Genomic DNA, 13469 nt, shown 5'->3' with positions numbered 1-13469 from the left:
AGGATGAGAAATTGTCGTTGCCACTTTTTGCTGAGGAACCAGAGTAGGGCTCGACCAATCATGGAATATGTTGGTGGGAACAACGTACTCTGGTTTTGTTCTGTTTGTTTTTACCAATGTAGTCCATGATTTGGTGTGGAGAAAAACAAAGACACCAGTGACCTATCCCTACATTATTGTCCCTGCGGGATGGCAGGCAGAGGGCATTAGCCGCAAGTTAGGTTTAGATTAAGTTCAGATTGTCACGCTCCCTTGCAACAGGATGGTTGGTGGGCGTGGTCCCTCCACAAGCGGCACCTGGAGCTAGTTTAATTCCAGGTTAAAGGAGCTCCAGTGTTGCTGCTTGGGGGTCAGTAAATATCACACCTGTCGTAGGACAGTCATCGTGCTTGGTTGCACCCTCAACATTGCTACACCGACTACATGCAACACTGCTGTCATACTGCTCTTTCATACCCCATTCTTACTTACTTTAAGTAAATTGGTTATCCCGTAAGCCTATCCCTGTCGCATGTCTCATTTTCCTGTTCATGACTAAAACGAGCCAGTCATAACAAGATGCAGAATGAGGCAGTAGACAGTTGGATTTTCACATCAGCCAAACTCAGGAAAGCTGTGGATTAACAGTCATGTTGTGTAGGAGGTTGGATGAGGAGGGTCCAAATCATCCCGTGCTCACCTCCTTAAGTGGGCCAGCTGGCCCACCTGGGCCTGTGTCGGCGGTAAAGATGAGGCCACGGTGATCGGGGGTGAAGTAGCTGTTTCCGGGGTAGGGCTTACGGTCATGTCCGTTCCCGTTGGCTGTCCACACACTTTGTCCACCTGGTGAAGAAGGAGAATGGGGGAGGGAAAGAAGAACAGGGTTAAAATACAGGAACACTGAGAGAGCAATGGGAGCCAGTCCTGCACTCACTGTCCCTATTCAAATTACCAAGAAAAAAAAAGAAAAGGAGTCACAAAAGCACTCTTCCAGGAACTAGCGGGGGATTGTGGGTTTGGAGAAGGCTTGCCGAATGGAATACTTTGGTTTTCCATGGTTTATAAGTTCAATAAGGGAATAATAACAAACAGACCTGTAGTTACTAAGAGCTACACGCTGTTATTGCGATCGTGTCGTTGCGGTGACACGCACACACAAGGGAAAGAATGCAAACACTCAGGCACAAGCACACACAATTTGCGCACGCCGATACACCACTCATGCACAGACTACAGTTGTCAAAAGCTAGTTATCTACACACACACACATATATATGTGTACATCTGCACAACACTGCTCAATATTTGAAACAATAGCATGTGACTTATGAAAGAATAGCAAGAAAGAAAAGAGGGAGAGGGAGAGAGAGAGAGGAAGAGGATGTTGAGAGATTGTAATTGATTAAGAGAGACAGAGAGGTTGAGGAATGAATTTTGAATAGATGGACAGGTGGAAAAGAAAGAATTATGGCTTTGGAGTATCAGGGGTGTAATTGAATCCCCTGACAGCAGCCATAAAAGCGCTCTAATGAGATGAGCACAATGAGACCTCCCTAATGATGATCACTATATACACAGAGCTATCGACCATACTCATACTCAGCCCACACTAATTAAAGGCCTGGCAGCTTATGAAAAAGGCTACCAATACAGCCTACAAAATCAATGCTGCCCAATAGGCTAAAAAGCACTTTGGATTATTAAGTAGCCTTAAATTTGAGCGAGCCTTACAGATGTATACCTGCACAGGACAAACTGACTGATTGCCTCACCCGTTTCTGCAGTAATGGTATTTCACCACTAGAGGCACTACACAACACATTAGTGATTACTAATGTTGAGGTAGTCACAGGTACAGCCTTGCGATTTAGATACAGAAGAGATGTACTATGGGGGGTACTATGTTTGATGAAGGGTTACTACTGAAAACCAGAATTTTGATTCAGGTCAGTTGGTGCCAGGTCAAATGTATTCTCCGCTATACTTAAATTTGTCATATAAAAGTATACTATTTGCATATTCACACTAAAATAAACAAATGATGCTAACCAACAAAATTCTGTCAATTCTGATCCAAGCAAAACCAGAACCAAAATCCACCAAAAACAATTTTTATGAATTTTTTATGCAATTCCAAAACAAATTTGTTCATGTTTAGATTGAAAATAAGTTATTAGGAGAATGTTTTGTTAGGCTGAAAGTAGAATCAGATGAACTGGAATCAGCCGGGAAATTAGAATAAGAAGCTACTGGTCCCTTAGCTATGAAACAATGTTTGTATAACCAGCTAATAGCCTCATTCATTCTCTGCTTGAATTAATATATTTATTTTTCATACAAAGTGAATGGTTCATAAATTGCAAAAATGTGTGCTCGTGTTAGCAGTTGGGTTTTTTAGTGGATAATATGTCGCGAACTGCTGCTGGAAACAGAAAAAACACAGCAGAAGTGGTCAAGTATGCTGAATGTGGGTGGAAAAAAATCTTTGAAACATTTATTTCAGATTTTCTGAATACAGAATGGTTATTGTAGGCTGAATTCATCACTGCAACATCCTCTGCCAGTTTGGGATGTGCACAAGCTTACATGCACCGCCTTTAAGGCAGCATATCCATAGACTACTGCCGTGTTCATTCATGCTGACGTCTTTGAGGCCAGCCACACAGACATGCACTGGGGGACCCGCACAGGCAGGCTGTAGTTGTGTTTCCCACCAGAGGGGACGCTATTGAGAAGCATAATGGGGAATACCATTCTGTCTGAAACCCTCTTTCCATAGGCAACATTATAGCACTTTCACTGTGCAGCTACCAGCTACACTGTCAGGATGTGATCTGAACCAAAAGCCCTTAAGAATGAACTCCTCTCTTAGAAATACCACTAAGGACCCCAATAAAGACGTTCTCCAAAATAATTAATACCGCAAAGAATCTGAAGATACTCCAGGGCTGGAAAGAAGCTACCTTAATGCAAAACATAAAATGCTTTTTGCAATGGGCTGGCGGTTTTGGGTTAGCAGGTGGGCCCTTTTGATTAGTAGATCTGGCCCTCTGACACCGAACCCTGCTGTCTGTGGTGAGAGGCTGTACATGTTTCTGTGCTGACCGTATCGATGAGTGAAGTCGTTCCACAGGAAAGCGAACCCCGCAGTTTGGTCTTGTTTACTTAAAGAATGCCTCGGCCTGCTTTATAAATAGCTTGAAATTCATTAAAGCTACATGTGGTGGCTTCAACACCATACTAACTGTGCCAATTTGGATCTCACTCGTAAGGCGGGGAGAGGGCTGAGGGGACTTTATAGAGGCAGTGCGTGCTTGAAAAATGGAAAGGATAAACATATGTCTCTGCCCTATACCACAGACAGAAAAATCTGCAAACAGTGGAGGTGGGGAGAGTAACAAGCGCAGCAGTCAAAAAAACCTGCAACAATTACTGAACCGCAGGCTGTCAAAACTCATATGCTAAACAGACGCAGACTCGTTCATTCCAGGCAAATAGGGAGCCTATTCCTCAAAGAGGTCACGCCAATCACAATATGGTAAAACCTGGATGCAATGTAGGCTACGAGGACACCGGCTGATGTTTATTAGCACTCAAGAAGAAGCACTCGTCAGAGAGACACTCCAGGCATTGGGATGCCTGGAGTGTGCCTATATTGGCAGCCATTTTAGGATTCACCAAAAAATTATTATTGCTACTACTTCTATCCCCCTTCTACCTCAACTATTGTGTGGTGAGCATTCTAGCACATGCAAAATAGCTACTGTGTATCCCTGGTAGCTGCCAAACAACAGTGGAGGTCAAGGTGAGTTCCCCTCCATCACTGTAAAGTACTTTATTATAATTAAATATGTAATATAAATTTAATGCATTATTATTAGCGCTTGGGGGCAGGATACTCCTGGGACGGGCATGTTCACAGTAGGAAAAATGTTGGGCTTGAAATATCACTCGTTTTGCATTATCTACGCTTTTTCCTAGAACTGAAATAAAATAATAAGAAGAACCAGACCACTCACAAAGACAGCCTCTTCTCTTCCCCTGAGCACTTCAGCTTTATTGTAAATGGGTGGCTTTGCTACATATGAAATATCTTCTGGAAGTTTCTACAGAGAGGTAAGCAGCATGGTGTAATTATGGGAGGAGGGCAGGGCCACAGCATCTGAAGGCAAGACAAGTCAGACGACCCTTCAGGGTATAGAGAAAGTAATGGTGCCACACGTTTCTCCCTCCCAAACCAGCTCTCACATGCTAATATGTCTATACAGACTCATTCAAGTCTAGCACTCCGACAACTCTCTAGCAAACAAATGTAGTGTAATGTTTTCCCTACTTCTCCCCCATCTAGGGATGGGACTCCTTTAGATTTTGCCATTACCGATTCTAAAATAATGCTTTTAAAACAGTACTGGTGCTTGAACCGATACCTTCTTTAAATTATACTTCATATTTCTAATTTACACCAGTTCTCTTTTGCCATTTTGACTGAGTTTAACATTAGCTAGCTTGCAGACAGAACCATCATGATTCAGTTGGGAACCGGCGCCGTAGTGGTGTTTTCGGTACTGAACCCTTCCTTTATCCCAAACTCACTTTCAAATACTAAATATTCCAAACCAGGTGACTAATATATGCTCCAGGATCTGAACCAGCCATAGAACCGTACACAAAAAGTTCATTTTTACATATATCACATAAACATATTTCTAAAGTTTTTTCATATTCCTTAAGGGGCCTTTGTTCTTCCCTCCAAAGCAGTTCAGACAGATGGGCCCCTGAGGGCCCCTCCAATGCGTCTACAGGCGTGGGGTCTGCCTCGGTTTGGCCTGGGGGAGCAGGAAGGGCTTTGGGCCGGCCGGGTGGCCCTGCTCGGTCCACTGGTATTAATAAACAGGGCGATTACAGGCCTGGAATTCCTCAGTCACCCAGACTCATTGAGTGAGGTGGGTTAGAGTCTGAGCCCCTGGGCCCAGTGCCACGGCCCACGAGCCAGCCCCATACCTGCACCACACAAACAGGGCGCGTCCCACACAGAGACTGAGCGCACTAAACCCACACGATGACCGCAAACAACCATCCCAAACAGTGATCAAACACACACAATGACCGCAAACAACCATCCCAAACAGCGATTAAACGCACACGATGACCGCTAACAACCATCCCAAACAGTGATCAAACGCACACGATGACCGCAAACATCCATCCCAAACAGCGATTAAACACACACGATGACCGCTAACAACCATCCCAAACAGTGATCAAACACACACAATGACCGCAAACAACCATCCCAAACAGCGATTAAACACACACGATGACCGCTAACAACCATCCCAAACAGTGATCAAACACACACGATGACCGTAAACAACCATCCCAAACAGTGATCAAACACACACGATGACCGCTAACAACCATCCCAAACAGCGATTAAACGCACACGATGACCGTAAACAACCATCCCAAACAGTGATCAAACGCACACAATGACCGCAAACAACCATCCCAAACAGCGATTAAACACACACGATGACCGCTAACAACCATCCCAAACAGTGATCAAACGCACACAATGACCGCAAACAACCATCCCAAACAGCGATTAAACGCACACGATGACCGCTAACAACCATCCCAAACAGTGATCAAACACACACGATGACCGTAAACAACCATCCCAAACAGTGATCAAACGCACACGATGACCGTAAACAACCATCCCAAACAGTGATCAAACACACACGATGACCGCAAACAACCATCCCAAACAGCGATTAAACACACACGATGACCGCAAACAACCATCCCAAACAGCGATTAAACACACACGATGACCGCAAACAACCATCCCAAACAGCGATTAAACGCACACGATGACCGCTAACAACCATCCCAAACAGTGATCAAAAGCACACGATGGCCGCAAACAACCATCCAAAACAGTGATCAAACGCCCATGATGACCGCAAACAACCATCCCAAACAGTGATCAAACGCACATGATGGGCACAAACAATTAAACCCCTTAAACATGAATTATGACCCAACATCTCAGTCCTGAGCTTTGACCAGACCTCCCAATGGAGTGATCACCAGAGACAAGCCCTCTTTCTTATGATCCTTCTTTTTAAGATTATTCAATTTTAAAATTCAATCATTTTAATTTGCTTTCATTCCTCCCACTGGGTAAACATTTCCTTTACGTCTAGTCAGAGGGGAGAGAAGAGAGACAAGTTTAGGTGTACATGGTAACAGAACTCCCCGTTTGCTTATTTTAGAAATAACTTCATATCTCATCTTCCTGTGCGCCTCGGAAACAGCAGCCGTGTTGCAAACGACAAGGATATAAAAAGATAAAACAGAGCAAGTGCTTCTTTAAAAGTATTTATAGCCCAATAAATTGTGCTTTTCATCTCATCATAAAGATGTTTCCCTGACGACAAAGTCTACAGAAGTGACAAGCAGAGCGGGCAAAATGGACCCTGTCTGAACATACATTCATTCTGCCATTCTCATCCTCATAACATCTGAAGAAACAAACTCAAATGTATAAGTGTGTCTGTTTGTCCTTCTGCATGTGTGTGAATGTAATCACTTGGATATCTGTGCAAATAATATGACAGTAAAAGACAACACTGGCAACAGCACTATTCCCATTAGAAATAAATGCCCTCCAACTTTATACCACATCTCCAAAATACCTAATGGTAACTGATTGATTGAGCATGGGATTGGGATGGAAAAATAATCAAGTACACAAGTCATGAATGTAGGTCAATTAATCAATGAATCAGCAATCATATAATTATAATCAAATTATTGAAACCCTGAGGGTAAGGACCTACGTTGCATTCAGCTGTGCAATGCGTGTGACTTATCAGACCACCTGTTCATTGTTATTCTTTCTGATCCATCGCAGGCATTCCATGTCTGATTGACTGCTAACTGGATGCCTCTGAAAAATAACCCATATAGAGATTACATATCTGAGAGGATCCAATAAGTGTAGGATTTCTAAATGTAAGTGGGAAATTGCTGTGGTCCTATTTCCACATGCGCTCAACAGGTGTCGGTGCATGCATGTGTGTTCTTGTCATTTATGGTATGCGTTTGTCCAACCATATCTCATCAGTGCACGTGTGTATGTATGTGCCTCTCTCAATGTATATGTCCACATTTGATTGCAAGTACATGTGTGAAAATATGCATGTGATCATACACGCATGTGCATGCAAGCATGTGATCTGGAGAGGCACATTCACGTACTATGCGTGTCCATCTCCAAGTGGACACACTGAAAATCAATTCAATAGGTCCGCACTTGGCAGACCCCATATGCGTTTATGTGCAGATGCGTTTGCCTGAGAGTTTTATCTGATGTGTGAGCGAGAGAGAGCAAGAGGGAAAGAAAGAGACAAAGAGAACGAGAAGGTCAGAGTGGGTCAAAGAGCAGGAGAATCTTCCCGCTGGTGTTTGAGTGTGTCTCCTCTTGGGGAGTATTCCCTTACAGTAACCACTGGTGGTCCATTAGAGAGGTTTATTTGTCCAAGGATTGGCCTCAGAGGTGCAGGAACTTTCTCAGAGCTCTTTTGACTGTGCACACCAGTGCATTGTGGGTACAGGAATTGTTGGTCCAGAGCTAACCCTTTATCAACTGCTCAATTTGCATTCTGCATGGGAGTATCAACCCCACCACAGCCGCCCCCCCCCCCCCCCCCCCATCCATCATCTTGCCATCCACAGCTCTAACAGTTTACAGATTTTACACACTATTATAAATAAGCTACCATATACAGTATGCAAGCTCTCAACCACAATGGAGTCAGCCAAGCCAAACTCTTGTGTTAATATCTTTGTTGTATGATTTATTCAACTGAAAATATCCGTTTGCCACATTACTACAATTATTAGTCTATACTGAGGTTGAGAAGAGGCAAGTTAAGGCGCTGAATGAGATTTATGTAAAACAGAGAGTTGAACATGAACTGAAACAGTGCGGCTCTGCTGACATAGTGTGACACAGCTCGGAGGAATGATGCATGCCCAGCCCCATTGAGTTTCTGAGCACAGCAGAAAAAAACGACTTGGACCAAACAGTCCTGTTGATTCATGCCAAGCACTGTCACCAGGGTAAGCAAAAGCGCTGCCAAGCTAACCACTTCATGCTACATGCGCTTGATGATTGAGAAAGTTAAGCTCCGTGGGCAATTTTGGTCAGACTAGAGTTTCCTGAGTTTAGTGATGAGAGGGGGGCAAAAGGTCGGAATGAGGACTATGAGAAGGCACAGCTATATGATCCTGCCACAGGGTCATGTTATGACTGATGTTATTTTTTATTTTTGTTTTTTATTTTTTTGTTTGGGTGTGGAGCTGGACAAGCTTATAACACCTGATATCAGTGTTTGTAAACAGTCTTTTAGAGCCTTGTAAAAGTTTGTGCCAGGTGTGTGAGAAGTGTGTAAGAATGTTGTGTGTGTGCATAAGTTTTATGAGTTTGTTGTATACATGTGAGAGAGCTGAATGTGAGCATATGAGAATGCAGTCTGAAACATTTCACTTGGCTGCATTTTTGTTTACCTCAGTGACAATGTTGGCAAGAGCCTTCAACCCAAGATATTCTTCAATTGTGTTCTCAAGGCTGAGTCACACAATTTTAGTGTAACATGACTTACACACTCAAATTGAATGAATCATACAACATAAATGTCAAGACAAGAACTTGTCTGGCTCTAATGATGCTGTGAAATCATATGTATGCAATATTTTTGTACATGACTAAAAGGGGCCACCGAAAAAGGTATTTTTCAATACTTATCTGTCCCTTTAAATGGCTTTAGAATACGAAGGTGGTTAGTACTATTATTTAATACTGCAGCAGAGAGCCACAATTTATTACTCTGCCTTTATTCCCATTTGTAATAAAACTGTTTAGTTGAAATAGTGTGAAATAAGACACTGCCCGCAGTAAACATTTCAGATGCCCTCAGAGCACATACAACCTAAGCCTCATTTAACTGATAGGGGGACTCTCCTTTGATTTGATATTCTTAATATAGCACTGTTTCCACTTGTGTGTTTTCATGCATTTTTATGCACTTCATATATGCCACATAAAAAAGTATTTACAATGTAATTACATGACTCTAACTCTACTCTGTTCTTCACACCCGCAGCATGCTCTTTTCTCGTCCAAGGCTGCGGTTTGGACGCTCCTTGTGCGTTTGCTTTCCATTTTAATTTCCCCAAACCCCTCTGTCATGGTGTGCTGATTTACGGCAGCCTCCGACTCCACATCTTCCCTCACATGTGGCCGTCAGTTCCCTTTCCATGTCTGTCTGACTGACTCGGGTCCAATACCGTGCTCTTCTCACTCCACTTCCCCGCTCTTCGAAATGATGTGAACAGCAATCAGGGAAAACCCCTCCCAACATAACTCACTATAAATAGTCAAAAGCGGTTGAGTAAATTGACAAACAAAAATATCCTTTTGCCTTTTTCCCCTCTGTCATTGTTTATATGTTTTGATCATTTGCATATGGCTTCAAAGAAGAGTACAAAAAGATGTCTCTATAACTGACCTTTGGTGGGGATTCCGCAGTACGAATGCCATCTCCAAACTAGTAGTAAACAGATTCATAAAAAGGTCAGGCCCAACCGTGGGAGCATCTCAAATGGCGGAAGTGTAACATGGAGGAGTGGGTGAACTCTGAACTACAAGACAGCATGACACAAAGGACTGCGTGGGGTGGAGACCATGCGAACATGTGACTGACACACACCCAATCAAATGGCTCCGGTGACGATACGGTCGCAGCTTTTGTGAAATAAAAAACCTTGCGACGTCAAGGCGCCGCCTTGTAAATGCAGCGCTGACGGTGAGGCTTTTGGGGCTTGATTCTATGAGCAGCTGTCAATAGCAGGCAGCGCTCCAAAACGCCAGCGCTTTTCAGCGTCACACACCTGGTATCCAGCCGGGAGGTGAAGCCCAATTGGACACCGCAGGGAAAGGAGCTATATTTGTCCCAATGTACTGTGGGCATGTCAGGACCTGTCCCAGCCGTTACAGGCAGGGGTGGGGGGGGGGGGGGGGGGGCGGGGGTGAGAGGGGTTGGGTTTGCCTAGGGGGGCAGTCTGGTCTGAATCAAATCCTCTGGGTCCTTGAACCACAGGGCTTATAAATGGAGTCATCATCACAAACCAGCCAAGCTACCCCATTAGCCCACAGCTATTAACATTGAGCAGCAATAATGCCTCAACCACCTCAGTCTGAATATAATTCTTATCATGACCCTGCACAAATCCCTCACCCAATCACTTTCAATAAACAAAATGGGCTCAGTGGGATCAGGCTGGCCACCGAACTTCATAGCAGGCAGATTGGCTAATATAGAAAGCAAGGTGAAAGAGGTGAGCCATCCAGATGATTTAAAGATCTGCAAACCAGCAGAGAGCTATGCAGCTTGTCACTTCTAAATATAAATATTCTAAATATTCCTATGAATTCTCAGTCTTGCTTTTTTACTTGACCTTCCCAGTATTTGGATATACAGACCGGTTATGCGATCAGCACACTACAAAGCAAATGGTCAGCCGAAAAAAAGAAATACGATGCGTTATCATGCCAGGCGATCAGCACAGAATGCGAAGAGTTCAAAGGATATGCATTCTGTTACTGGACACGGAGATAAAAGTGAGAGAGACAAATACTTTAAGAAAATACTTGCAGTATGACACAATGTATTGTTACGGCAATAAAACATATCTGAATTTTAGTCATGGAAAAGGGGGGTAGAGAGGGGAGAAAAGGAAGGGCGGAGGAGAGAGAAAGCCAAAGCAGAACTGTGAAAACTGAAGTAGAGAGAGAGAGCTCATAAAAACTAGTCTCAGCCCACTAAGCTTGATCTAAGGCCTGTAGGCTCAAAGGCCCAGACCTTGCCGAATGTCCTCTGAGCAGAAATGCAGCAGCCGCCTCCTAAAGGTAGTTTATGGCTTTTTGGTGCAGGGAGCATATTCTCAGCAGATAGAGACAAATTGGCAGTGAAGGAGGGAGAGGGAGATTTTCCCTGTCCCAGGGTCTCTGCTGCGTCAGTGCAGCGGAGGACTGTATCAGCTAATGAACTCTTGGACTTGCTGAGGAAGCAGTCCGGCCAGGCATGGAGACTGGGCCAGAAATGTCCTCCCAATCTCTCAGCATCCGACCACCGTTAGCCTCCCCGAGAAATAGAGCCCAGTGCAATTTATGTTATCTAAACCAGCTGTTATTAACCTTTTTTTTCTTCTGTGAATAAGGGAGTAATTAGAATGTTTGCTTAAACCTCAGAAGAAAAGTGCCTAACAACACATTAATTCCGCAATCCCTGCAATGGTGTTCTACTCTGAACACACACTTTTTTAGAATGACTGCCAGCCCTTTCTGTCACGGACTGGAAACCAATAATCACAGGCAAACAGTCTGTCTGTGGTTCCCCCTGAATGCAGGAGCTGGGGATGCGTCTTTCTTCTTGTTCTTTCTCTCACCTCGACAATGTTGATCTCTGATCGGTCAGTGAGGGCGTGGTAGGGTGGGGGCACATCGCAAGTGATTCCTTACTTTTTGGCCCTAACCGATTCTACATCGTTGGTCATCAATTAAACAGTTCGCAAGGTGAAAGCTGCACTAGTCTGGGATGAGCCGGGATCAAGGGAGCAGGGAGTATCAGAGACAAGAGAATGAAAAGAAGGAAAATGAATGTTGTTTCTGAGGGGAGTAGGGAGTGAGAGGAGACAAAAGGTCGAGGTTCAAAAGAATGGACTGTTGCTCAACTCTTTTCTCTGTAACATGGAACATGGAAGCACAACATGTAACCCTCCACCCCTCCCCTCAGGGATCCCCTGACCCCCACCCCAAAGTGAAAATGTCACCACAGTCGGGTAAAATAATGTCCAGAGTGAGTGTGAGAAACGGTTTTTGTTTTGTTATCTACCCAGTCTGCCACTGGAATGGAGAAGGCCACTCCACTCCCAAAACTCTGCTTTTCTCCCCTCCGCCCCCAGTACCGCACTCTGGCCCCTTCACCCCCTACCCAAGCTCTTTCGACAAGAAGGGAAATGTGTTAGAATATAATCCCCTCAACGCAACTGTCGACGCCTGCCCATCAGGCTTGAACGTGTCTGTACGGGATCGTCACAGGAGCCGCAGAGCCCCACTCCAAACTCTTAATAACCCAAGTAGGGGGAGATACGAGGGGACGGGTGGGGGGTGAAACACGACAGGCCAACTGTACTTTTAACGGCTGTTAAACAGAGGGGTTTGTGGGGAAGTGCCGAGCGGTGCAGAGGCTCAGATTGCCTCCGCTGCGCGCCCTGCGGACCGGAGGCGACGTCCCATGCAGAACTGCACCGACATGCCGATTACCCTCGCAGCAAAATACAGCAGGGAACCGTGGAAACATAATAAATCATGGATTCACGCCACAGGCATGTCCGAAAAAAACACGATGAACCTAATCATTCGGTAACATTTTCCCCTCTTCTAGCACGAAAAACAAATTTTAACAACACAGTTTTAAATTGTTCCAAAATAAACAGAGACATTATGGCTGAAATGAAACGATAGTCGTGCGGTTAGAGATTTACATTTTTCTTCATTGGCCATAAGCACTGGGTCTCAGTGTTAAAGTTGCTGCTCTGAGCTTTGGACACCCAGGGTCCACTGCATGGATCAGACCCCAGCAGTGCTCCATAGGGGAGTCCCTTCCTTTGCCAGGAACAATTTTCCGGCCCTTTCCACCTCAGTGGGCCCAGTCAGAATGGATGGCTGGAACTCTTTGTCAAATTCGTCCCTTTCTCCTCTCTGTCAGGGCCCTGCTTAATGAATACCAAGCAGGCTGCCAGCCCCCAGCCTCAAGACCTGCATGTTTGGCCATGGTCGGCCTCCGAACCCAGCAACACACCCCCAAGCCCACCCACCCACCCCCCACTTTCGGTGCACAGTGGGCCCAATTAACCAGAAATCGACCTGCCGCGACATGCAAACGCCCAGGGGGCGGGGACCCCTGGGCTGGGCGATGGCGTTTACCCCACCTCCAGACACACGTGTGTCCTAGGGGGGCAGGCAGGGGGGAGCTTTGGGATGATGGGAGGGTGTGTGGGGGGGGGGGGTGTTACTGTGAAGGTGAACGGTGGGGGAAGGGAGGGAAGGGGACTGTGCCTATGGGATTATCAATGGGGGATGATACGGGAAGCTGAGAATAGAACACTCATTCATCCCAGGACATATATACACACACACACGCACGCACACACACACACACAGACATACACACACATGGTACAGCAGTAAGGCTTATTATTTAGAAGGTGTACAGTGAGAACAATCCAAGAGATCTTATCAAGGGCTCCACAAAACAAAAAAGCATAATTTCGCATTAGCTGTGGCTATGATTATGAAATCTTTGGGGGTGATTGTCATGTCAAGAGAACCTACTCTAACTTCAGTGCTGGAACTT

At 44.9% G+C, this 13469-nt stretch overlaps 1 protein-coding gene across 3 annotated transcripts in view; it reads right to left on the bottom strand.

Annotated features, from left to right (window-relative positions):
- LOC133129113 (glypican-5-like) overlaps positions 1–13469 on the bottom strand; it is a 122896-nt gene that overhangs the window by 81848 nt on the left and 27579 nt on the right. For all 3 annotated transcript variants that reach the window (XM_061242955.1, XM_061242957.1, XM_061242956.1), the window contains exon 4: positions 680–822. In XM_061242955.1, coding sequence (XP_061098939.1) covers positions 680–822 — 143 coding nt within the window. The remainder of the gene's footprint in view (positions 1–679; positions 823–13469) is intronic.

The sequence above is a fragment of the Conger conger genome, chromosome 5, assembly GCF_963514075.1.
Source record: "Conger conger chromosome 5, fConCon1.1, whole genome shotgun sequence".
NCBI classification, from domain to species: Eukaryota; Metazoa; Chordata; class Actinopteri; order Anguilliformes; family Congridae; genus Conger; species Conger conger.
Note: the sequence above shows the minus strand (reverse complement) of the source record. Positions and strands in the feature narration are given on the sequence as shown.